At 41.2% G+C, this 24,614-nt stretch overlaps 1 protein-coding gene across 3 annotated transcripts in view; it reads left to right on the plus strand.

The window, feature by feature from the left end:
• LOC126100717 (acetyl-CoA carboxylase) overlaps positions 1-24,614 on the plus strand; it is a 444,288-nt gene that overhangs the window by 394,026 nt on the left and 25,648 nt on the right. For all 3 annotated transcript variants that reach the window (XM_049911338.1, XM_049911337.1, XM_049911336.1), the window contains exons 25-30: positions 2,528-2,764; positions 3,074-3,277; positions 3,517-3,718; positions 12,086-12,177; positions 15,948-16,217; positions 18,117-18,237. In XM_049911338.1, coding sequence (XP_049767295.1) covers positions 2,528-2,764; positions 3,074-3,277; positions 3,517-3,718; positions 12,086-12,177; positions 15,948-16,217; positions 18,117-18,237 — 1,126 coding nt within the window. The remainder of the gene's footprint in view (positions 1-2,527; positions 2,765-3,073; positions 3,278-3,516; positions 3,719-12,085; positions 12,178-15,947; positions 16,218-18,116; positions 18,238-24,614) is intronic.

Raw genomic sequence — 24,614 nt, forward strand, 5'->3', positions numbered from 1 at the left:
GAGTAAGGTGTGATCTTTGAGTTCTGTGTTTTTTAGTTTTGAATTCTGTCAATTACCTAGAGTACAAAGAATAAATGGATGTGGAGCAAGAGATGAACATCCCAAGAATGAGTGAGGATTGTAATGGATAGAAGAGACCCATATGTGATGTATAGCGGCTGTGATTTCAAATAGTGGTTTAGGTTTCGTAAGGAATCAAAGAGTTCTGCTTGGTATACAGGAGCCGTTACTGTTGCATAATTCTGACAGGAGCCATGCTTTGTCTCCTAGGCTGCAACTTCTTTGTGGACTGTGAATCTTTCGCACAGGTACTTACAAGGAATCTCATTAATATCCACCATACTACTGCTGGAAGAGCTTTTAATAGTGTGATAAACAGTTTAATTGTCTTAAAGCCACTGTATGTGTCCATGCCACAGAACTAAGAAAATATATCAAAGAATAAAAGGAAAATCTATTGAACTACTTCTATCCTTTTTAGCATGTTGCATCATGCCTTTTAGATTCAATAGTAGTTATTTACTTTTTCTTTATTTAAGCAAACTGATCTTTTTCATTTTCTGGTATGTTTTTTGAACATTTCTTGGCTACTGCTGCTAGTTTGTATCTCAAACTGGCACTTTAATTAACATGTCTCACCAACCAACAACAGACGTTGGTAGCTGTAGATGGCAGGGTTAACAATAGATTCATCCACTAATAGCACATTTCTTTTTCATAATTTATAGATCTTGCCATTAATTAGTACATTAGCATTTAGATTTTCAAATTTTAATAATTCAATTTAATAATCATTTCTACCTTCTAAAATTATAGCGATGAACATAAATTATGCAAAAGATGATGCAATAATGTCTGCCGGCAATCAGTATTTTCCAAGAGGGAACGTACTGCACATGCCAGCAGTGTACAGAAATGACTTACTTCTTTAGTTAAAAGGCGTTACTACTTTAGTTACAACTAAAGAAGTAAATAGAAATTGTGCTCTCCAAAAGTTACTAAAGCAGTATATTACTACAGTAGTAGTCCAGACTGAAGAAGTAAGAGTTACTACAAGAGTAATTTGTACTATTTTGGTGCTCCCCACCCTCAGTGTTAAGTAAAATTTACATTAATGTAGACAACCAAACATACATTTCGTAGAAATGAAAATATGACTGATGAGCAGCAGCCAGTTGATAAGCTGTATGAATGCACTCAAGGGAAATCTACACTAGGAAACAGGAAGGCTGCAGTAAGAACCAATTAAGTTAATCAGAAATCTATACAAAATTATTGAATATGAGTTCTGCTCTTTGTTTTCTCCATCCTGAATTTGAACAGAATTCTCTCACTGTTCTGTTTTTTACTGTTTCAGTATTACCACTGTTTTGGTGCAAGAAAGTTATGTTCAGGAAGCTCAAATAATTGTAAACATGTACACAAAGTTTCATGAATGTAATAAATGAAAAGCACTCTGTTGCATTTGTTGTACAGGATTAATTTATTCAAGTTATCTGGTTTTCAGATAACAAGGCCATCTTCAGACATTCAGGAGTTACGGTGTTTGTAAACAACACTGCAAAAGATGTTAACTCATCTAGATCAAGGCAGAAACGCACAATAATAGTCTACTTTTACAGTGTGCCAGTAACATAATTCAAATGGAACCATAAATAAGGTGGCAAACCAGGAAAAACATTAACACTAAACTCAAGAAACAGTGCCTGTATAACAATGTACACTAAATCTACAAAACCAACAAAATAAAATTTATACTTGACAAGACTACTTAAATAGGTTTTACACGTGGAAAGTGATACAGAAATCAAGTAAAACAAAAAAATTAAAAATTGTAACAACAGAATATATGGAGTACATAGGCAATCACAATAAAACAAAAAGAAATGAATAAATATAGGAAAATTGAGGAATAAGAGTGACTAGTTGCTATCTCTCTGCTATCTTTGCTACTGAAAATATATGGGGCTGTGGTGTTCTTCATATAGTAAGAAATTTTACTCCCTTTATATTTATTTATTGTTCAACTTCACATTTCTTAAACTGCATTACCACCACAATGTCGAAGATGACATGTACCATGTCTTTGTGCCTCAGTTTGGATGAGTAACATCTTTTCTAATGTTATTTAAAAACACTGTAACTTCTTTGACCAGTACAGTCATTTAAAGTATGATGATGGCCTTGTAAGCCGAAAACTGGTTAACCTGAATAAATTAAACCTATAAAACATACACTATATAGTGCTTTTCATTTATCATTATGGTGGTCTACTAAGAAGCAACAAAGGAGTCAGCTAACATTTTGTAAATCTCTTAATTATTTATGTAGGTTTAGAGTTAACTATATTTGTTGTGGCCCATATCTTTAAATTTTCTTTATTGAGATTATAATTCATCTTTTTTTTATGAAAACAATAAGAGATCTCATTCTGTTACAGCTACTTGTCTCAATAAAGACATATGTTTTAAAATGCCATTACATTTGTATTGTACTATTGCAGTATAATTTTTGCTTGTTTTGGCAGGTGGCTAAAGGGCAAGAGGTGACAGATTATCGCTTTTTTATTCGCTGCATCATTAGACATTCAGATCTCATCACAAAGGAAGCATCTTTCGAGTATTTACAAAATGAAGCAGAACGTGTTCTGTTGGAGGCTATGGATGAGCTGGAGGTTGCCTTCTCCCATCCAGATTCACGACGAACAGACTGCAACCATATATTCCTCAATTTTGTGCCTACTGTCATCATGGATCCTGTGAAGGTAAATGATAATACACAGAATTGTATATAATATTTGTTTAGTTGTTGATAAGGTTTCATTGGTAGAACAATAATATACAGTTTCTTGCTATTAAACATCATTAAAAAAGTTCTTAGAAGATAACCCTTCTCTCAAAAGAATGCATTATGAGGTAATTTTAGGACTCGTCCCAAAATTGGATTATTTGCCTGGAAATAACAATACTGAAACATCTTTGAGTTAATGATAGTGCCGGTTTCCCTTTTGCAATAAAATTTTTCAATATTTTAGAAACTTAGCAAGTGTTCTAACATTTTGTTGACATCACAGATTGAGGAGGCTGTAACAGATATGGTGAAGCGTTATGGTCCCCGTCTTTGGAAGCTGCGAGTACTGCAGGCTGAGCTTAAAATGTTAATTCGTCAGACACCAAATTCACCTACAACAAGTGTGCGACTTTGCTTAGCAAATGACAGTGGTTATTCATTGGATCTCTGGTTATATCGAGAAGTCACAGACCCTAAAACAGGTGTTGTAAGTATCTTAAAAACATTTCTGTAAGTTCAGAGTTGTGTAAACAATGTAAAAATTGCTGTGTCTTTATATCACTAGTATATCTGATTTTTATGGCTTTCTTGTTACTTACTATGCAGCTAAAATATTCTAAGTTCTTAGAAATTTTTACACTTGTTCGCAGAAGAAGTGGAAAGATTCTGTTGCTGCCAATGTAACTATACAAACTGATTAGGTATTTCTTGTTTTCCTTTTTCTAGATAAAATTTGAGTCATATGGTGAAAAACAAGGGCCAATGCATGGCTTAGCAATTTCCACACCGTATGTCACAAAGGACTATCTGCAGCAAAAGAGATTCACTGCACAGAGTGCAGGCACAAGCTATTGTTACGATATCCCTGATATGTTTCGTCAGATGAATGAAAAGTATTGGAAGGAGATTGCAGCTACTAATTCTGAAGGTATGTCAGTGAAAAACTGTTCAAAATTTTAACAGATGTTTGAAGAGAAGTTTAACAAATGCATCTTCCAAATGTTACCATCTTTTTGTGCCTTCCAATATAGGTAAAATAATTTGCTATGTTTCTTAGAATATAGTTTCTTTTGGTCCTGTCATTAGCATTACTACTACTACTACTACTACTTGCTTATGAACTGTCGTAGTGGCCCCTTATTGTTAGAGGACCCACAGAATGTCACACAACAGAAGTGCTGAGAGAAACATTGCCAGCAGACAGAAACAATAACAGACTTTCCAAATAAACATGGAACTACTTCACCAGACAACATGTGACAGTGTTCCACCAATTGGAATTCATATGACTGATGTAGCACACCACCAACCTGGTTTTATAAGCACACTTGAACTGGCAGTGTTAACCAACTACTAGCAACAGCCCTGGCCAGTTCTTATGCCAGCCCTAGCATTGTATTCACTCGCCCCAGCATTGTAGTAGCACACTGTATTTTGTATTTTGGTAGAGTAGATTTTGGTCACTATTTCTTCCATTGTCTTGGTTCCTTATCTGGTTTGCCACCACAAGAGTTGTGGAGGTTTTTTCTGTTTGTTCTTGTGTTTAACACTTAGTGTATGCCAAGAAGGCATTTTTCTTTAATAATATTAAAGTGTGGTCAAATTGACTGTTCTTTTTCTTGCCAACCACAGTGCCTCTAAGGAGGCCATTCTGTTCGAAAATGAAAGTTTTATCCTCGTCGCCAATATCAGTTGTGTCACAACTGATATTGGCGACGAGGATAAAACTTTAGTTTTCGAACGGAATGGCCTCCTCAGAGGCACTTCTTCAGTCCTTGGTGGAAACTTGATAGCAGATTCAGGCAGCGCTCACAAGGTCAGAACATCACTCTCACTCCCCAGCATTGCAAGAGGTAGCTCATAGAGTAGATTCCATCGTAGGTAAATTGAACACTTTTCACATGGCTCCACCAACATTTCCGGCTTTCCATAGGTCTGTTGAACCGTGGTCAAATTGTGTAGAGTGGTTGCAACAACACTTACTGGCACATGGGATCCACAACAAAAATTAAAGTCAGGCTTTCTTTTTACCAACAGTGAGTCCACAGGTTTAATTGAACCCTGAGCAGGCCCCTCGCTCTCTCTCTCATTTATCCATATTAAGGGCTGCCTTTTTGAGTACTTTGACGCACAAATACACGCCACCTCTGCCCATCACAGTTTCTTCTCTTGTTGCAAGTCACCAGGTCAGACTTATCAGGAATGGATTACATCACTCCAGTGTTTCTCTGGTGATTGTAAATTCTGGTGCACCAACGTTGCCTGCAAGCAGTCTTACGCCTCTTCGTTGATTTGCAATGTGGTGGTGCTTCATGCACCAGACGAGAGTCTTCGGACTGATATTTTGAAGTTACAGGACCCATACCTTGACACCTGTCTGCCTATCATTCGTGGGTTTGAACAGTCCCACCGACTATAACCACTGCATCTTGATCCAGCTGCTTGTGCGGTCTTCCAGTTGCCTAGTGCCACGCGGGAGTCTCGTCAATCCGTCGGTCCATCCCGTGACAGGAAGTCTTTCACGCAGCTTCCCTCCTGTCCAGACTGTTTCCAGACTCACCAGTGGTCGGAGTGTCCCCACCGGCAAGCAAGATGAACGGCTTGCAGCCGAGTGGGCCATATCGCCGTGGCGTGTCAGGCTTCGCAGAAACATCGTGTGGGTGCCACGCTTCCTGAGGATGCACAGGCTCATCTTGAATCGTAACCTCAGGACCTGAACGCCCCGCATTCCATTGACGGTCAAGTATTCTCCATCATTCCCCAGTTGGGTGCCTGTTTTCTCTTTACCCTGCAGGTCGCGCATATTCTGCTGGTCTTACAAACTGACACGGCATCATCCGTTTCTATTGTGGACTGTACCACATACTGATGCTTGGGCTCGCCAGCTTTATTCCCATACTCTCGTGCCTTATGCAGTTTCAGTAATCACTCTGTATCAGTCAACAGCGTTTTTTCCACACAAATATCTTACAACGGTCGTTCCTTCACCACTCAGTTTTTGGTGGTTGGATACCCCGGTGCTACTAACTTTCTGGGTATGGACATTTTTGGTCGTCCGGGGTTATCAGTGCAGGACGCAGTATAGGCAGTATAGATTCCCTCATTGGATACCCTCCTCGCCCCGTTGCTCTGCAAATATGAAACGTTCTCATCCTCCCCAGTAGGGGTGAAGAGTTTCACTGTGCATGTTCAGCTTCTTCCCTCTGCTGTCCCTCATTTTTTAAAATTTTTTTAAGGCCCACCCAGTCCCCTTTGCTCTCAGAGACAAGCTTCAGGTGGAACTTCGCCGCTTAAAAGATCAAGGCATCCTTTCTACTGTCGTGCACAGTCGCTGGGCGATGCCTATCGTGATAGTCGAGAAGCCGAACGGCACTTTACACATCTATGGCGATATTAAGGTCATGGTAAATTCTCAGTCCGTCATCGATGCCTATCCTGTCCCCTTCAGTGGATGACATACTGGCATATCTTGCGGGCTTGACCATTTTCGCCAAAATTGATTTGCGTGATGCTTATTTCTTATTTGCAGCTGCCGTTGCAAGGAGGAATCGAGCAGATCCTAGTCATCAATACCCCTTGTGGCCTTTTCCGGTACAACCTCCTCCCGTTTGGTATCATCAGCACCCCCGCTGTTTTCCAACATTATTTGGAATACCTTAAAAGCCAGGTGCCTGGGGCGGCCACTTATCTGGACAATGTCATCATTGGTGGCTCATCCGGGATGGACCTCGCAGACAAGCTGGATCAGCTGTTTCAGGTTTTTGCTGAGGCTAACCTGCGTTGCCAGAAAGGAAAGTGTGACTTTTTTGCACGAGGGGTCAGCTATTTTGGGTTCATGATTGATTCCCGAGGCCTACACGCCTCTAAGGAGTATGTCGAGGTGATTCAAAACATTCTCCTCTGACCAATGTGAAGCAACTGCAATCCATTCTCGGTCAAGTCAACTATTATTGGCATTTTATACCCCACGCCACCAAGATTTCGGCACCCCTGACCTGATTATTGCGCAAGGGTGCGCATTGGGTTTGGAACAGTGCGTGTGAGCAGGCTTTCACACATCTCAAGTCAGCTCTCTCCCACCATCCTTGCCTGGCCACTTACAATCCTTCCGTGCCTCTCATTGTTGCCGCCGATGCCTCGGACAACGGCTTGGGTGCGGTCCTCTAGCAAGTGGTGGTTTTGACATTCAAACAATTGACCGTCACGCAAATAAAATATAGTGAAATTGAAAAGGAAGCTTTGGTGCTGGTTTTTGCCCCGACAAGATTCTAAGATTTCATATATGGTCATCATTTCACACTGCAGACCAATCACAAAACTTTGGTTTCTTTGTTTCATCTGGGTGCTGCCCTGCCCACCTGGACAGCATGCTGCCTCCAGCATTGGGTGCTCTTCCTGGCGACGTTTAACTTTGATACTGTCTGTTGCACCTCTGAATGGCATGCAAATGCCAATTTTCTGTCCCGGCTTCCTCCCGGGGCGGACTGTAAGTTTGACACTTCCCCCCTTGGTTTTTTTCCATGTGAAACTGGATGTGGACACAGCTCTGGAAGCGCTTCTGTTGGATGCCGATACGGTCCGGCAAGCCGCTGCTCAGTATCGGACACTGCAAGCTCTCCGCTGCCAAATCGCTGGGGGTTGGCCGACCAGCTGTCGTAGCATCCGAACTGCAGAGGTCGAGTATTTTTTTGAGATCATCGGCACACACTCTTTTTCCACAGTGGCGTCATCCTTTCCCACAGTGATTCTGACGTTCCTCGGGTGGTAATACCGCATACGTTGTGCCGCCATGTCCGACATTCTCCATGCTGGCCATTGGGGCATTGGCCTCACCAAACAGCTGACCCGCCGACATCTTCATTGGCGTGGAATGGATAAAGACATTGCCTCCCTCGTGTCATCCTGCACCACATGCCAAACACATCAGGCAGCACCCACGTACCAGTATTTATCATGGCTGGATACAGCTGCTCCAAGGGAACATCTCCATTTGGATTTTGCAAGACAGTTTCATGGTTCCCACTGGCTCCTGTTGATCAACTCCGGGTCGGGATGCCCTTATGTGTCCCGCATGATGAACGCCACTTCTGCTGAGACTATCAAAATTCTCCCGTGCCTTTTTGCTGTTGAGGGACTCTCCGAAATGATTGTTACAGATAAGAGTCCACACTTTACTTAGACTGAGTTTTAGCAACTCTGTACTGCCAGTGGAATTTCCCTAATCCATACCGCCCCATTTCACCCTGCATCAAACGGCCGGGCAGAACGATTTGTGCAGGCGTTCAAGACCCGTTCGATAAGCTGCTGAGCCATTACCCGCTGGAGAAGGTGGTGCTTCTTTTCTTAGCTACATGCCACAGCACTCCCCCAGCTGGTAAAAGTCCAGTGTAGATACTTCACGGTCGACCGTTCCATTCTCCCTTATCCATACTGCTTCCTGAGGCTTCTCATCCTCCCGCCCGCATGCCGATTTACTCCTTTGCGCATCGGGCAGGAGGTATGGGCATCGACCTTCTCTCATCCACGGGCATGGTGGGCACCTGTGGTTACCACCGAGTTCTGTAACTGGACAATGACGTCTCTCTGGTGAGCCGACGGTTCTGCTGCCTGCTGGCACCTAAACCAGATCCGCCCCTGTCTGGTGGACCATAATGCCCCGGGGGAGATACCAGTGCCTATCGATAACCGCCCTGTGGCAGAACCTCCACTTCTGTCACCGCCTAAGCTGCTGTCTCCATCGCCAGCTGCCCCTTGATGCATTGCTGCCGCCTGCCCCTGCCAGCCACAAACCCATGGACATCGACCTGGACGCCCCTACTTTTAAGGACACTTGTGGTACTGTGCACTTATTTTTCCCAAAATGTCGTATCAGTCCTTTATTTTTAGAGGGTCCGCAGAACTGAAACGCAAGATGGGTTCCTGACCCCCTTTCAAGTGCACGGAGAGAAACATGGAACTACTTCGCCAGACAACATGTGACAGTGTTACACCAATCTGAACTCATATGACTGATGTAGCACTCCACCGACCTGGCTTTATAAGTACACCTAGACCGTCAAAAGGGCAGTGTTTACCAACTGCTAGGAACAACTCTAGCCAGTACTTACACCGGCCCTAGCGTTGTATTAACTCGCCATAGTATTGTAGTAGCACACTGTATTTTGTATTTTGGTAGAGTAGAGTTTGGTCAATATTTCTTCTATTGTCTTGTTTCCTTACCTGGTTTGCCACCATAGGAGTAGTGGAGGTTTTTTCTGTTTGTTCATGAGTTTAACACTTAGTGTATGCCAAGAAGGCATTTTTCTTTAATTATATTAAAGTGTGTTCAAATTGACTGTTAGTACTTTTTCCTTCCGACCGCAATACACAACATGAACCATTTTGGATCACAGTACAGATTTGTACTTGTAATCGTCCACATAGCTCTAACTGTGTCTGTGTCGTGTGTTTTTATTTCTTGAGTCCACTTAGTTCTGGGTTGTTGATTTTCATCTAATTCTCCAACTGTACAACCCAACAATTTCTTTTGACTATGCACATTTTGTCTACTACTTCCACTGTATCTATGTGGGTTTTTTGAGGAGTTTTTAAGTTGTTGGTTCCATGGTATATTCTTTAATTTTGTGATGTATAGCATATATTCCAGTGCTTGATTTGTACAAAAAAAAAAAAAGAAAGAGGCTCTGTTACTGTGGCCTTCTGAGGGGGATGGGGTGTTTCTGAAGTTTATTTATTTATGACAAAAGAGATTTGTTTGGCCCACTTTTTCAGCTCATTCCTTGAAGACCTTTATCATTTTGATTGCTGTGCTTTCACTGTCCACTAGTATTGCTGAAACGTCTGTGAAAGCTAAGTGAGAGATCTTAATGTTGTCTTCTGTTTGTTCAAGTTGGATAAGCTTCCGTTGGTTGTGGCTTTTTAATTCTTTTTCCCATTCCCTAATGAGTTTGTTATAATTGAAGAGAAGTGGCAACTGTCCATCTTTTTGGTGAACTTCAGTTTTACTTTCAGAGGGCCCTGATAGTTCACTAATGAATTTTATTTTGTACTTTGGGCCTGTGAGTGTTTTCTTTATGAGACTCTCTGTTTTTGGGTGCAGTCTTTGCCCATTTTAGGAGACAAATATGCAAATCAATGGGCTGTTTCAGGTTGAAGATCTGTTCTATGCACGAGCATTCTGGTTAAAGGCCCAGTTGGTATTTTCAGCCCAATGTTTAAGCTGTCCTTGTGCTCTTTAAATTAAACATGCTGAGAATATCATGTATGTATTTCAAAGGAGAGAGCTCCTCTCTCTCTCTCTCTCTCTCTCTCTCTCTCTCTCTCTCTCTCTCTCTCTCTCTCTCTCCCCCCCCCCTCCACCCCCCTCACTTTTCCCCCCAACCCCCCTCCCTTTCTCCCCCCTGTCCCCCACCCTTTCTCCCCCCCACCCACCCCTTCCGTCCCTCACTTGGCAGCTTACCAGCTAATGAATAATAAACACTGCAAGGAGTGAAGATAACCGCCACCATATACAGAGCGCTTAAAAGTATTTTTACAATTTAAAATTCGTTATTATTTCTTGAAAGTAAAACACTATCGGACAGTGTCTTGAGTATAGTGGAGAGCAGTATAACTGCGATTATATGAAGGTAATAGGTTGCAACTTGTTTGTTTACACTTTGCACTGCAGACAAATGTGACTTTCAGTGAGCTCAAAGGTATTTTGACATGAAGTTTTCTCCCAAAATTTGTGGACTTTACTTGCTTCTTAGTTCTTACTTTTACTGATATCTACTTACAGTGATTATTTCAAATGCTGAAACATAAGGAATATTCCAGTGACTTTAGAAATGCCGTGGTAAGTGCACTAAAGGAGGTCTGAGACAAACCGAAGTCGTTCTTATTTTTAAAGTGTCTTGTCAGCTTGTTAGTACAGGAAAAAAAACTTTATAATAAATGAAAGGCTGCCAAAAATAAGCCTTGAACTGGACATCCAAAAAAAGTATCCTAAAATCGGTCATATCGTAAACAAGTTATCAACAAGTGATGTTTGCAAGTCGGCTGTAGTGATACAAAGATAATTAAAAGAAAAATATAATGTTGACATTCATATTTCCACCATCAAATGATGCTTGAAACTCTTTGGAGTACATGGATGAAAACCAGCAAAAAAGCCTTTAGTATCTACGAAAAACAGGAAGGCCCAACTTGCATTAGCAAAATGGCACAGATCATGGTCAAGTTTAGACTGGTCTAAAATTCTGTGGAGTGATGAGAGCAAATTTAAATTAATGTTCGATGTCCTGTAAATAAAAGACATGACTTTAGGTACCAAATTCCCATGGTCAAATATGTAGGTGGCAGTATGATGGTTTGGGGATGGTTCTTCACACTCTGAAGTTGGACCATTAGTTCGAATTGAAGGTAATACGGATCAGTTCATTTACAAAAAAGTATTGAAGACTCAAATGCTACCATACGCTAAACAACACATGCCAGCTGTGTGGTATTTTCAACAAGATAACAATCTCGAGCACAAGTCCAGGTACAGTATTGATTTTTTAAAATGCAAAAAAGTCAAGGGTTTGGAGTGGCCAAGTAAAAGTCCAGATTTGAATCCTATAGAACATCTGTGGGAGGAGTTGGATTGCAGAATAAGAATAAAAAATTATTCGAACAAAGATGCTATTTTTTTTAAGCTCTCAGAAATGAGTGGAATAAAATTCCAATTGATCATTTTCAAAAGGTCACCTCAACACTGGCAGGGTGTGAGGTTGTCATAAAAGCCAAGGGATATCCCACTAAATATTGATTTTCTTATTACAGTAGATGATAATTATGTGTTTAAAAGTGTTTTTTTTCAACAATGTCAAAATACTTTAGCGCCACCGTTGTTCTCATTAAAAAAAAATTACACTCTATTATGTTGCAAACAAGGGCTAATTGGTCACTGTTCTGTAGAACATTGAATATCTGTCAATGAAATAAATTACTGATTTTAATGTTTCATATTTGTTCTTAATTAATCCAGTTAATGTGTTTGTCAAAATACTTTTGAGCACTACTGTAGTTTAACATAAGCCTGTTCTGTCACGCATTTCTTTTTTAAGTTCTTTGGTTAACTTCTTCCTTTTTGTATTCCAGTCAAAACTTTCTAATGTTGTAGTAAAGCTGAGTAATGTTACTTCTCAGGTAACCATAACCCCTCTTCTTCTCCTTCATGTCACTCTCCTCCCCACCAACTACCTGTTTCTTGCCTTTACTGTTGTTCACAGTTGATAAAATAATCTTCAACAGAATGTATCTTGTGTTTCAGTTGTTGTTCCAACCCAGCTACTGGAGTATGTGGAATTAGTTCTTGTGGACGATCATCTAGAGGAGCAGAAGAGATTGCCAGGAGAGAATGACGTATGTTAACTGTATTTTTAAATTTTTGTTAACAATAATACTCAAAGAACCTAACTTTTCAGAAGAGAGCAATCTAAGCCAACAAAAACATACTCGTATTGAACTGCACAGTGAATGTTGGCTGTGCATTGTACCAGCACCCTGGTTATTGTTTTGAAATTTATGTTACATGGTCTGCTGACTTTGGTTTATTGATGCTTTCACCCCTGTGGATTTTTTGTATTATGTCTTCATTTTCATGCGATTTATCAAAACATTACAATAAAAGAAGACAGCTGTGCATTATATTAACAAATCTCCTGTATTGTAGTTTCCCGGTAGCACAGCAGCTGCATAGCACACTGATTGTTCTAAAGAGTTGTTTTAAGTTCACTATGTTTGTAGTTTTGTTTATCTTAATTTACAAGAAAGAATGTAGTATGGCTATAGCTGTTTACTTCACAGTCTTTTACTTTTCAAATCTTATCACTTGCCTGTACAGTGTTTTGAAATTATTTAACTGGGAAATGCAGGAAAAATCCGGGAATTTTTTTTTCCCTTGTCCTTGTATACACCCTGTAATAGTGTATAGGGCTAATTCTACCAGCCAACAGTAGTCGTCGTACATAGCCACACTACCAATGATTGACATTATTTCTACGACTAGCATCCTGGTGCATGAGTGCTGTAACATGGTACAAAATGACAAAGAGCACATTAACATATCTGTCTCAACATAAACCACTGTTAACATAACAGCAACTCATGACTCTTTATGACAAATTCCTATGGGAGCATTGCCCTAAAACATTAGTTCGTCTCAAAAGATAATCATACAATCATATGGCACAATTGAGTAACTTATAGTGCCTACCTGCTACGCCCAATACGGGCTGAAAACCTCCATGGAAGTTGGAACTTTTCAAATAACACTGATCATTCAGTAAATTCCCACTGTCAAACTTTTTGTGCTTGTATATCTGCACCTCCTCCAATAAATCTAATTTCATACCCTTTGCTTCTTTACACAATAGTTTGGTGTCGTTAACAGGTAGGGGCCATATGTCCTCCTTCGATGATGTGTTCAACAGACGTTGACACATTCTTATTCTTATCCAACCTAGACAGCATGTGTTCTTTATATCTTATGGCTATAGACCCACCAGTTTCCCCTATGTAATATGCTAGGCAATCATTACATTTATTATAAACTCCTGATTGCAATAGCTCAATATAATTGTTATTGCTGAAACAAACAAAATTCCGTTTTAAGCTATTGTTGGTGGAAAATGGTACATTACAGTCATGTCCATGGAGCACACATTGCATTTTATAAGATATGTTTCCTAGAAACAGAATAGCTATAAATCTCTTATGTTCATCCCTGTTGTTCACGGACTTCATCAATGTGGAAACTGTCTTTTTCATTTTGCGCTCAGTTATATTATCGACTGTTGGGGTTATAACCATTATTACCGGCAATCTCTTTTAGTACACACTTCTTTTTGAAAGTTAGCTTGGGTAAGTGTACCTCTTACCCAGGCCTGGGTAAAAGTTTAAATTATGGAGGAAAATCATTTATAAATTCATTGCAGTATTTGTTTAATTGATTGTTGTTGTTGTGGTCTTCCGTCCTGAGACTGGTTTGATGCAGCTCTCCATGCTACTCTATCCTGTGCAAGCTGCTTCATCTCCCAGTATCTACTGCAACCTACATCCTTCTGAATCTGCTTAGTGTATTCATCTCTTGGTCTCCCTCTACGATTTTTACCCTCCACACTGCCCTCCAATGCTAAATTTGTGATCCCTTGATGCCTCAAAACATGTCCTACCAACCGACCCCTTCTTCTAGTCAAGTTGTGCCACAAACTTCTCTTCTCCCCAATCCTATTCAATACCTCCTCATTAGTTACGTGATCTATCCACCTTATCTTCAGCATTCTTCTGTAGCACCACATTTCGAAAGCTTCTATTCTCTTCTTGTCCAAACTAGTTATCGTCCATGTTTCACTTCCATACATGGCTACACTCCATACAAATACTTTCAGAAACGACTTCCTGACACTTAAATCTATACTCGATGTTAACAAATTCCTCTTCTTGAGAAACGCTTTCCTTGCCATTGCCAGTCTACATTTTATATCCTCTCTACTTCGACCGTCATCGGTTATTTTACTCCCTAAATAGCAAAACTCCTTTACTACTTTAAGTGTCTCATTTCCTAATCTAATTCCCTCAGCATCACCCGACTTAATTTGACTGCATTCCATTATCCTCGTTTTGCTTTTGTTGATGTTCATCTTATATCCTCCTTTCAAGACACTGTCCATTCCGTTCAACTGCTCTTCCAAGTCCTTTGCTGTCTCTGACAGAATTACAATGTCATCGGCGAACCTCAAAGTTTTTACTTCTTCTCCATGAATTTTAATACCTACTCCGAATTTTTCTTTTGTTTCCTTTACTGCTTGCTCAATATACAGATTGAATAACATCGGGGAGAGGCTACAACCCTGTCTTACTCCTTTCCCAACCACTGCTTCCCTTTCATGCCCCTCGACTTTTATAACTGCCATCTGGTTTCTGTACAAACTGTAAATAGCCTTTCGCTCCCTGTTTTTTACCCCTGCCACTTTCAGAATTTGAAAGAGAATATTCCAGTTAACATTGTCAAAAGCTTTCTCTAAGTCTACAAATGCTAGAAACGTACGTTTGCCTTTTCTTAATCTTTCTTCTAAGATAAGTCGTAAGGTCAGTATTGCCTCACGTGTTCCAACATTTCTACGGAATCCAAACTGATCTTCCCCGAGGTCGACGTCTACCAGTTTTTCCATTCGTCTGTAAAGAATTCGCGTTAGTATTTTGCAGCTGTGACTTATTAAACTGATAGTTCGGTAATTTTCACATCTGTCAACACCTACTTTCTTTGGGATTGGAATTATTATATTCTTCTTGAAGTCTGAGGGTATTTCGCCTGTCTCATACATCGTGCTCACCAGATGGTAGAGTTTTGTCATGACTGGCTCTCCCGAGGCCATCAGTAGTTCTAATGGAATGTTGTCTACTCCCGGGGCCTTGTATCGACTCAGGTCTTTCAGTGCTCTGTCAAACTCTTCACGCAGTATCTTATCTCCCATTTCGTCTTCTTTTTCTTTTAATTGATTATGTATAATATTTTTAGTTTCCCCTCCAGTCCAAGAATTACGAAATTGTTTAGTGAAACCATTCTTGTGCAAACATAAAGTACCCCATAGGAGAAAACATGTTGATCTCGGATCCATTCCACAGTACTGAATGGACACTCCTGTAATGTTATCAAAAAGAAAATTCTCTTGAGGCAGTTTGCTGACCAGTACTTAATCAGGAAGTGAAATTTCAGTCCTGCTGATAAGACACTTAGAGAATCACGAGCGTCTGGGACTAATAGTCCCTTTCTTGGGAGGGGAGGTTAGAAAGGAAGGACAGCGCATTCCCACCCTACAATGCGAAAGATGCAGCTCACAACAGATGGTTCCCTTGTGAAAGCAGTTTCAAGAAATAAGTGACACTTCTAATTGTGGGTTTTTCTATGAATTTTTCTTTAAAGTTTGTGACAGCTTCTGTTACATATTTAATGGAAAAACTTAAAATTCAATCTTTCCAACATATTTATTATTTATTGCACTTGATGCTCTTTGATTCTCAAAGAATCATGTAGTATGCATTGTATTATGTTAAACATTTTGTTTTCATGTAGATGATGCACTTGTAGAACTAGTTTGAGTACAGTAAAAATGAATTATTGAATGTTTCAGGTTGGTATGGTAGCATGGCGCATGACCCTTTTCACACCAGAATATCCTGATGGACGTGACATTATTGTAATTGCTAATGACATTACATATCTTATTGGATCCTTTGGGCCCCGAGAAGACTTGGTATTCCAGTTGGCTTCAGAGTTAGCTCGAAAACTTCAGATACCTCGAATATATATAGCTGCCAACAGTGGCGCTCGTATTGGTCTTGCTGAGGAAGTCAAGAGCCTGTTCAGAGTTGCGTGGGAAGATGCAGAGGAGCCTGACAAGGTAGAATGTTTTAGGCTGAAATTTTAATTATTGTAAATTATAATCTTTATGACTAGTTGGAAAAACTAAAAATGAAAAACTTGATAACAAGAACCTACAAAAATGTTTTTTGCATATTGTTTTCTCCTACTTCTATTGCTTAGTAACCAATTACTGTGGTCAATAATAATGATAATTTTAAATAATAATGATTTTATTTATAAGAGTACCTGACATAACAACTGCTTATCCCCCTTCTTGCGCAAATGCTAACTTCTTTTGAGTGTATGAAAAATGATCAGTGTTCTCTCTCTTTCTGTCTTTTTAAATTGAGTGCAATACATTCTGTAATTCTTTTGTGGGCTGTAGATGTTAATCAGATATGAATTTTTATAACAGTTAGACACTTTGTGTCACTACATAAGTGGTGAACGATATCTATGGCAAATACTCCAATCTTTTCTGTGTAGTGCTGTAGTTGAAGGATATAACTACAAATCATTTTCTGTATTTAGTGTTATATTTATGAGTGTTGCTGTTGTTTCCAAGCACTGATTTATGGTTGCCAATAAATTTCATAAAACTGTAAAGTTGTTTCCAATACACCCAAATGTTTAAAGAACTATCTACAGGTGGTTCTAGAGTGGCCACTACATATAATCATTATTACACACTGGAATCACGTTCAAGAGGAGCTACCATCCATTTTTTTTTTTCCTCTAAATTGTTAAGAGTGAGCTGTTCCAGCTCTAGTGCCTGCCCATGGGTAGCCTGATACCTATGGGCTCTGATGGACAGATGTAAGCAAACATATAGTGCAAGTGCAGCCAGCCAGCTGTGCGATCATACTGTCCTGGCTGAACGCCCTTGGTCACGGGTGACAAAGTGCCTCACGTATGTGCAGATTGTGTGTTACAGATCTGTCTGGCGGGAGCCTGTACTACTTGTCTGTCTGTGGGCGAACTGATGGGCTCTTGTGGGCAAATATGCCCCAGGGGACAACATTAGAGTATCATAGCATAGCAGAAAACTGTGATGGTTCCATTGAAAATGGATCAGCTGATTCCCTCCCCCCCCCCCTCCCCCTCCCCCTGTTTTAGAGTATACTCTGTGTCCAATGACTTTAAATCCTGATCTTATTTCCTTCCTTTTTCTTTTTTTTTTTTCTTTCCTTACTCTTTTTACACACTTCTGCATAATGAAAATATCCTTATTCAATGGTGAGCTGCCTCAGAATGTGATCCAATAAGACATTCAGCAAGTGTAAATATGATGAGAAAGTAAACTTATTGATATTTTCATTGTCAAAGTCTGCTGTTACCTGTAATGCAGAAGTCTGAGCTTCGGTGTTTAAGATGAACTATAATACATGACTTCTAATCCAGGTTAATGTCAATATAAACTCCTAAGTTCAAAAAATTGTGTTTCTTTTATAGATTTTTCCCCACATGTGTGTTTTAGGCGGCAAGACTTCAGTGGCACATATTGCATTAGTGATATTCCATTTGCTGAGGGCCAGTTAATAGTGTTCACAAAATTTTGTTTTGAAATGTCTCCATTAGGTTCTATTGTATAACACTTCCATCATCTACAAAGAGAGCTATTTCAATTTGTTGGTTGTACTGTGGCAATTCATTTATATACAACAATAAGAGAAGTATCGATGTCTGTGGTACGTCCGCAGTGATTATTTTATTGACTATGCGAATTCTTTTAATTAAATAGAATGAAAACCAGTTCCAGCAGATCCTTGATATCACACTATTTGAGGTTTTCTAAGAGAATACTAAGACTGTCACTTTAATGTACTTTTGACAAGTCACAGTAAGTGCTTTTTGGCAATATTGTTTCATTTAAATTTTGTGGAATTTGATGTGTGAATTTAAGATGGTGGATCATTATTTGTTTTCTTAATTTCAGGGGTTCAAGTACCTTTACCTTACTACTGAAGACTTTGCTAAGGTGTCGGCAATGAATTCAGTGAGAGCAGTGCTTATTGAAGATGAGGGTGAGGCACGATACAAGATTACTGACATAATTGGTAAGTTACATAACCCTCAAATGTTGACTTATGCTGTCTTCTATTCCTGTTGGATTATTTTTAATTCTTTCTCTTTTTTTGTGTGTGTTTGGTTTTGTCTGCTTTTGTATTCAACTTTCGTTCTGTAGTCTATTACTTGGAAATAGATGAGGTGGCACAAACATTAAGACACTGAATCATTTGGGAGAAGTGGGATTCAGCCATTTGCCTATCCATTATAATTTAAGTTTCCTATGATGCCACATAATCACTACTGTTGAATATCAGGAAGCTTCCACCAACAAATCAAGGAAGGTAACACAATGGTTAAGGCAGTCAACTCAGGAATGAGTTTCAAATCCTCATATGGCTATACAAATTTAGGCAAGTTAAGATGAACACTGGGATTGAAATGCGATAACTTGGCTGTGAGCTGGTGAAGCTAATGAATGTGAAAGACAGATAAATGTTATAATAACACATTGACATGTAACATAGTCTAATGTCTATGCCATGTAATTTTCATCATTGAAACTCAACATGTGTGCGTGCGTGTGTGCGTGCCAGGTACTCCACATCAGCGACCTCAGTAGTCACTAGACATTGTGAGAGAGCAGAATGGGGCACTCCGCGGAACTCACGGAGTTTGAACGTGGTCATGTGATTGGGTGTCACTTGTGTCATACGTCTGTAGGCGAGATTTCCACACTCCTAAACATCCCTAGGTCCACTGTTTCCAATGTGATAGTGAAGTGGAAATGTGAAGGGACACGTACAGCACAGACATCTATCCAGACCATCAAACAGAAATTCCAAACTTCATCAGGATCCACTGCAAGTACTATGACAGTTAGGCAGGAGATGAGAAAACTTGGATTTCGTGGTTGACATCATGCCGGTAAATGCCAAATGATGCCTCACTTGGTGTAAGGAGCATAAACATTGGACGATTGAACAGTGGAAAAACGTTATGTGGAATGACGAATCATGGTACACAATGTGGCGGCGGTCCAATGGCAGGGTGTGGGTATGGTTAATTCCCGGGGAACGTCATCTGCCAGCGTGTGGAGTGCCAACAGTAAAATTTGGAGGTGATGGTGTTATGGTGTGCTCGTGTTTTTCATGGAGGGGGATTGCACCCCTTGTTGATTTGCATGTAACTATCACAGCACAGGCCTACAGTGGTGTTTTAAGCACCTTCTTGCTTCCCACTGTTGAAGAGCAATTTGGGGATGGCGATTACATCTTTAAAAATGATTGAGCACCTGTTCATAATGCACGGACTGTGGTGGAGTGGTTGCAGACAATAACATCCCTGTAGTGGACTGGCCTGCACAGAGTCCTGACTTGAATCCTATAGAACACCTTAGAGATGTTTTGGAACGCCGACTTCTTGCCAGGTCTTACCGACCGACATCGATTCCTCTCCTCAGTGCGGCACTCGTGAAGAATGGGCTGCCATTCCCCAAGAAACCTTCCAGCACCTGATTGAATGTATGCCTGCAAGAGTGGAAGCTGTCATCAAGGCTAAGGGTGGGCCAACACCATATTGGATTCCAGCATTGCCAATGGAGGGCGCCACGAACTTGTAAGTCATTTTCAGTGAGGCGTCCAGATACTTTTGATCACGTAGTGTATATAAAAAAATGCATGTAAGATAATAGAAAAGTCTTCAATGAGTATTTTGATGCATAGTATGTACATGCATCATACATAAACCACTAAAAATGCAAGGGAGGTTCATTACATAACTTTTACCCAGAATTTCACCAATATGTCAAAACACTATTTCACATATCTTGTACAAGCAATTGGTCTGAGAACTGCTAAAACTGGCACAAATGTGAGAAAGTGTATACCAGTTATAACCCGATTGGTGTTCATCAAATTTTAGCTGCTGGTGATTTGTACTTAAATTTGCTTTACCTCTTTTAAAGTATACTATTCGTCAGTAAGCCTCATGCTACCAGTAATATGCAATGTTTTTGTAGGAGGACTGAAAGATTTCATTAATGGATGTTTGGGGAAATATATATATATATATATATACCGACTGACATCTCTGCCCAAACTCTTTGCCTTTACAAATGTCTGCTTGTGTCTGTGTATATGAGGATGGATATGTGTGTGTGTGCGAGTGTATACCTGTCCTTTTTTCCCTCCTTTTTTCCCCCTAAGGTAAGTCTTTCCGCTCCCGGGATTGGAATGACTCCTTACCCTCTCCCTTAAAACCCAAATCCTTTTGTCTTTCCCTCTCCTTCCCTCTTTCCTGACGAGGCAACCATTGGTTGCGAAAGCTAGATTTTGTGTGTATGTTTGTGTTTGTCTGTGTGTCTATCGACCTGCCAGCGCTTTTGTTTGGTAAGTCTCATCATCTTTCTTTTTAAATATATTTTTCCCACGTGGAACGTTTCCCTCTATTATATTCATATCATTAATTTGAACCCAACAATCACGTTTGTTATTGTTATTGTCACTGTTACATTTCGTAGTCTTTTCTGTCATCTTATTTCCTCCTTCTGTTTTTGCCAGCAGTTTTACTTTCTTTTCACCTTCTCCTTTTTTACCGTAATCCAGTATTCAATTTTATCCCGCCGATATATACTCAATAATACGTAATAATACGTAACCCACTTCCAAACAAAAAAATTTTTTTCCGCTTTCAACACTACCGCGGCTATAAAATCCACCGTTTCCAGTTCACAAACAGTTCCTTTCAGCTATTTAACAACCTTTTCGGCTAGTTTTAATATCTTTTGCTTCATTTCCATTTCCGTTTTTCTCACATCATCGATCATTTCTAGCCGCTTCCCACAGGTTTTAACGTCATTATTTCTTCATCAGACAATTGTTAGCTTCATTTCCATAATCTGTCACCACCAAACCCCCCTTTTAATACATCTTCACGTAGTTTTTTCGAAATTCTCCCGTATTTCTCCACCCTTTAACGTGTTTTGGCGGCAACACAACCACCTAACCTTCATGCACATCATTTTCTACCTACACAAGTTCACCACAGGATCAACAGCCCAGCTCTAACCAACCCTTTTTCACCTTTTTTCACACCAGATCTCCATTTGCTTTCTAGTTTTACCTTTATCTCTCCCCATATATTTTTATATTTATTTGCATTTTCATTTCAGCCTCGTGTTCCACTTTCTACCTTCTAGGACCATGTCACCCTCACAACACCTCCACAACGACCCCATTAAGTTTTATTTACATTTCCTCCGCAAACATGCCTTCGCCCTAGCCAGATTACACTCCCATATTTTATTTTCTCAGGCTTGTCTGACATTTGGCATCACCCCCAAAGGCCTCACACTTAAAGTTCCCATCTCTGGCTGCAACCCTTCTTTCCATCAGTCCCTATACCAGTTCCAAACTGAGCAATCCATTGCCCTCACCCACCTAATCCTTCACCTACACATCCACTCAGCCAATCAACACACCCATCAACTCCTGTCCCTAATAAAAGTCCTCAATCTTTCCTCTCCCACATCCACACCGGTTGTTCAGAGCATCCTCCTACAGGCCAACCGCAAATTAGAAAAGCATGCCACCCTCCACCTTAAAAAACTATCCAATCTCCTGGTTTCCCACCTCCGGAAAGGCAACTCACTCACCCTTCACAACCTTTCCAGCAAACCTCAACCTCCTCTCATTGCACACAAACCCAGTCTCTCCCATCTACTCAATCTCCCACTTCCAGCTCCACTCCCTCCAAAACCTCAAAATTCCAATCAACGCAATCTGGAACCACAACACCCCAATTCAGTAGTTAACCTTTCCTCCAAACCTCTCTCCCAATCCGAAACCTCTGTCCTATCCAAAGGCCTCACCTTCAGCCCCACTCCCAGATTTAACCAAACAGCCCTCGTCAAAGATTTACTGTCCTACACCCGTACTCTCTGCTGGAAATATCACTTTGCCACGAAGAAAAATGATCCTAATCCTACTCCTAATGATCCAACTCCCCAAGACACTATCCAAATTGAACCATGCCTGGAACAGTTCCGTCCTCCGTCACAGCGGGACCCACCTCCTCTTCCTCAAAATCACCCTCTCCAAACCTTCCAGGAATTTCTGACTTCCAGCCTTGCCTCTCAATCCTTCTTAAAAAACCTTAATCCTACTCCCAACATCACCACTGCTGAAGCCCAGGCTATCCGTGATCTGAAGGCTGACCGATCCATCGTCATTCTTCCGGCTGACAAGGGTTCCACAACTGTGGTACTTGATCGTCGGGAGTATGTGACTGAGGGACTGCATCAGCTTTCAGACAACACTACTTACAAAGTTTGCCAAGGCAATCCCATTCCTGATGTCCAGGCGGAGCTTCAAGGAATCCTCAGAACCTTAGGCCCCCTACAAAACCTTTCACCCGACTCCATCAACCTCCTGACCCCACCAACACCCCGCACCCCTACCTTCTACCTTCTTCCCAAAATTCACAAACCCAATCATCCCGGCCGTCCCATTGTAGCTGGTTACCAAGCCCCCACCGAACGCATCTCTGCCTACGTAGATCAACACCTTCAACCCATTACATGCAGTCTCCCATCCTTCATCAAAGACACCAACCACTTTCTCGAACGCCTGGAATCCCTACCCAGTCTGTTACCCCCGGAAACCATCCTTGTAACCATTGATGCCACTTCCTTATACACAAATATTCCGCATGTCCAGGGCCTCGCTGCGATGGAGCACTTCCTTTCACGCCGATCACCTGCCGCCCCACCTAAAACCTCTTTCCTCATTACCTTAGCCAGCTTCATCCTGACCCACAACTTCTTCACTTTTGAAGGCCAGACATACCAACAATTAAAGGGAACAGCCATGGGTACCAGGATGGCCCCCTCGTATGCCAACCTATTCATGGGTCGCTTAGAGGAAGCCTTCTTGGTTACCCAGGCCTGCCAACCCGAAGTTTGGTACAGATTTATTGATGACATTTTCATGATCTGGACTCACAGTGAAGAAGAACTCCAGAATTTCCTCTCCAACCTCAACTCCTTTGGTTCCATCAGATTCACCTGGTCCCACTCCAAATCCCATGCCACTTTCCTTGACGTTGACCTCCACCTGTCCAATGGCCAGCTTCACACGTCCGTTCACATCAAACCCACCAACAAGCAACAGTACCTCCATTATGACAGCTGCCACCCATTCCACATCAAACGGTCCCTTCCCTACAGCCTAGGTCTTCGTGGCAAACGAATCTGCTCCAGTCCGGAATCCTTGAACCACTACACCAACAACCTGAAAACAGCTTTTGCATCCCGTAACTACCCTCCCGACCTGGTACACAAGCAAATAACCAGAGCCACTTCCTCATCTCCTCAAACCCGGAACCTTCCACAGAAGAACCCCAAAAGTGCCCCACTTGTGACAGGATACTTTCCGGGACTGGATCAGATTCTGAATGTGGCTCTCCAGCAGGGATACGACTTCCTCAAATCCTGCCCTGAAATGAGATCCATCCTTCATGAAATCCTCCCCACTCCACCAAGAGTGTCTTTCCGCCGTCCACCTAACCTTCGCAACCTTTTAGTTCATCCCTATGAAATCCCCAGACCACCTTCCCTACCCTCTGGCTCCTACCCCTGTAACCGCCCCCGGTGTAAAACCTGTCCCATGCACCCTCCCACCACCACCTATTCCAGTCCTGTAACCCGGAAGGTGTACACGATCAAAGGCAGAGCCACGTGTGAAAGCACCCACGTGATTTACCAACTGACCTGCCTACACTGTGAAGCGTTCTATGTGGGAATGACCAGCAACAAACTGTCCATTCGCATGAATGGACACAGGCAGACAGTGTTTGTTGGTAATGAGGATCACCCTGTGGCTAAACATGCCTTGGTGCACGGCCAGCACATCTTGGCACAGTGTTACACCGTCCGGGTTATCTGGATACTTCCCACTAACACCAACCTGTCAGAACTCCGGAGATGGGAACTTGCCCTTCAACATATCCTCTCTTCTCGCTATCCGCCAGGCCTCAATCTCCGCTAATTTCTAATTTCTAATTTCAGTTTGCCGCCGCTCGTACCTCACCTGTCTTTCAACATCATCTTTGCCTTTGTACATCCGCCCCGACTGACATCTCTGCCCAAACTCTTTGCCTTTACAAATGTCTGCTTGTGTCTGTGTATATGAGGATGGATATGTGTGTGTGTGCGAGTGTATACCTGTCCTTTTTTCCCTCCTTTTTTCCCCCTAAGGTAAGTCTTTCCGCTCCCGGGATTGGGATGACTCCTTACCCTCTCCCTTAAAACCCAAATCCTTTTGTCTTTCCCTCTCCTTCCCTCTTTCCTGACGAGGCAACCATTGGTTGCGAAAGCTAGATTTTGTGTGTATGTTTGTGTTTGTGTGTCTATCGACCTGCCAGCGCT

Source organism: Schistocerca cancellata, chromosome 9, assembly GCF_023864275.1.
Source record: "Schistocerca cancellata isolate TAMUIC-IGC-003103 chromosome 9, iqSchCanc2.1, whole genome shotgun sequence".
Classification (NCBI taxonomy): Eukaryota; Metazoa; Arthropoda; class Insecta; order Orthoptera; family Acrididae; genus Schistocerca; species Schistocerca cancellata.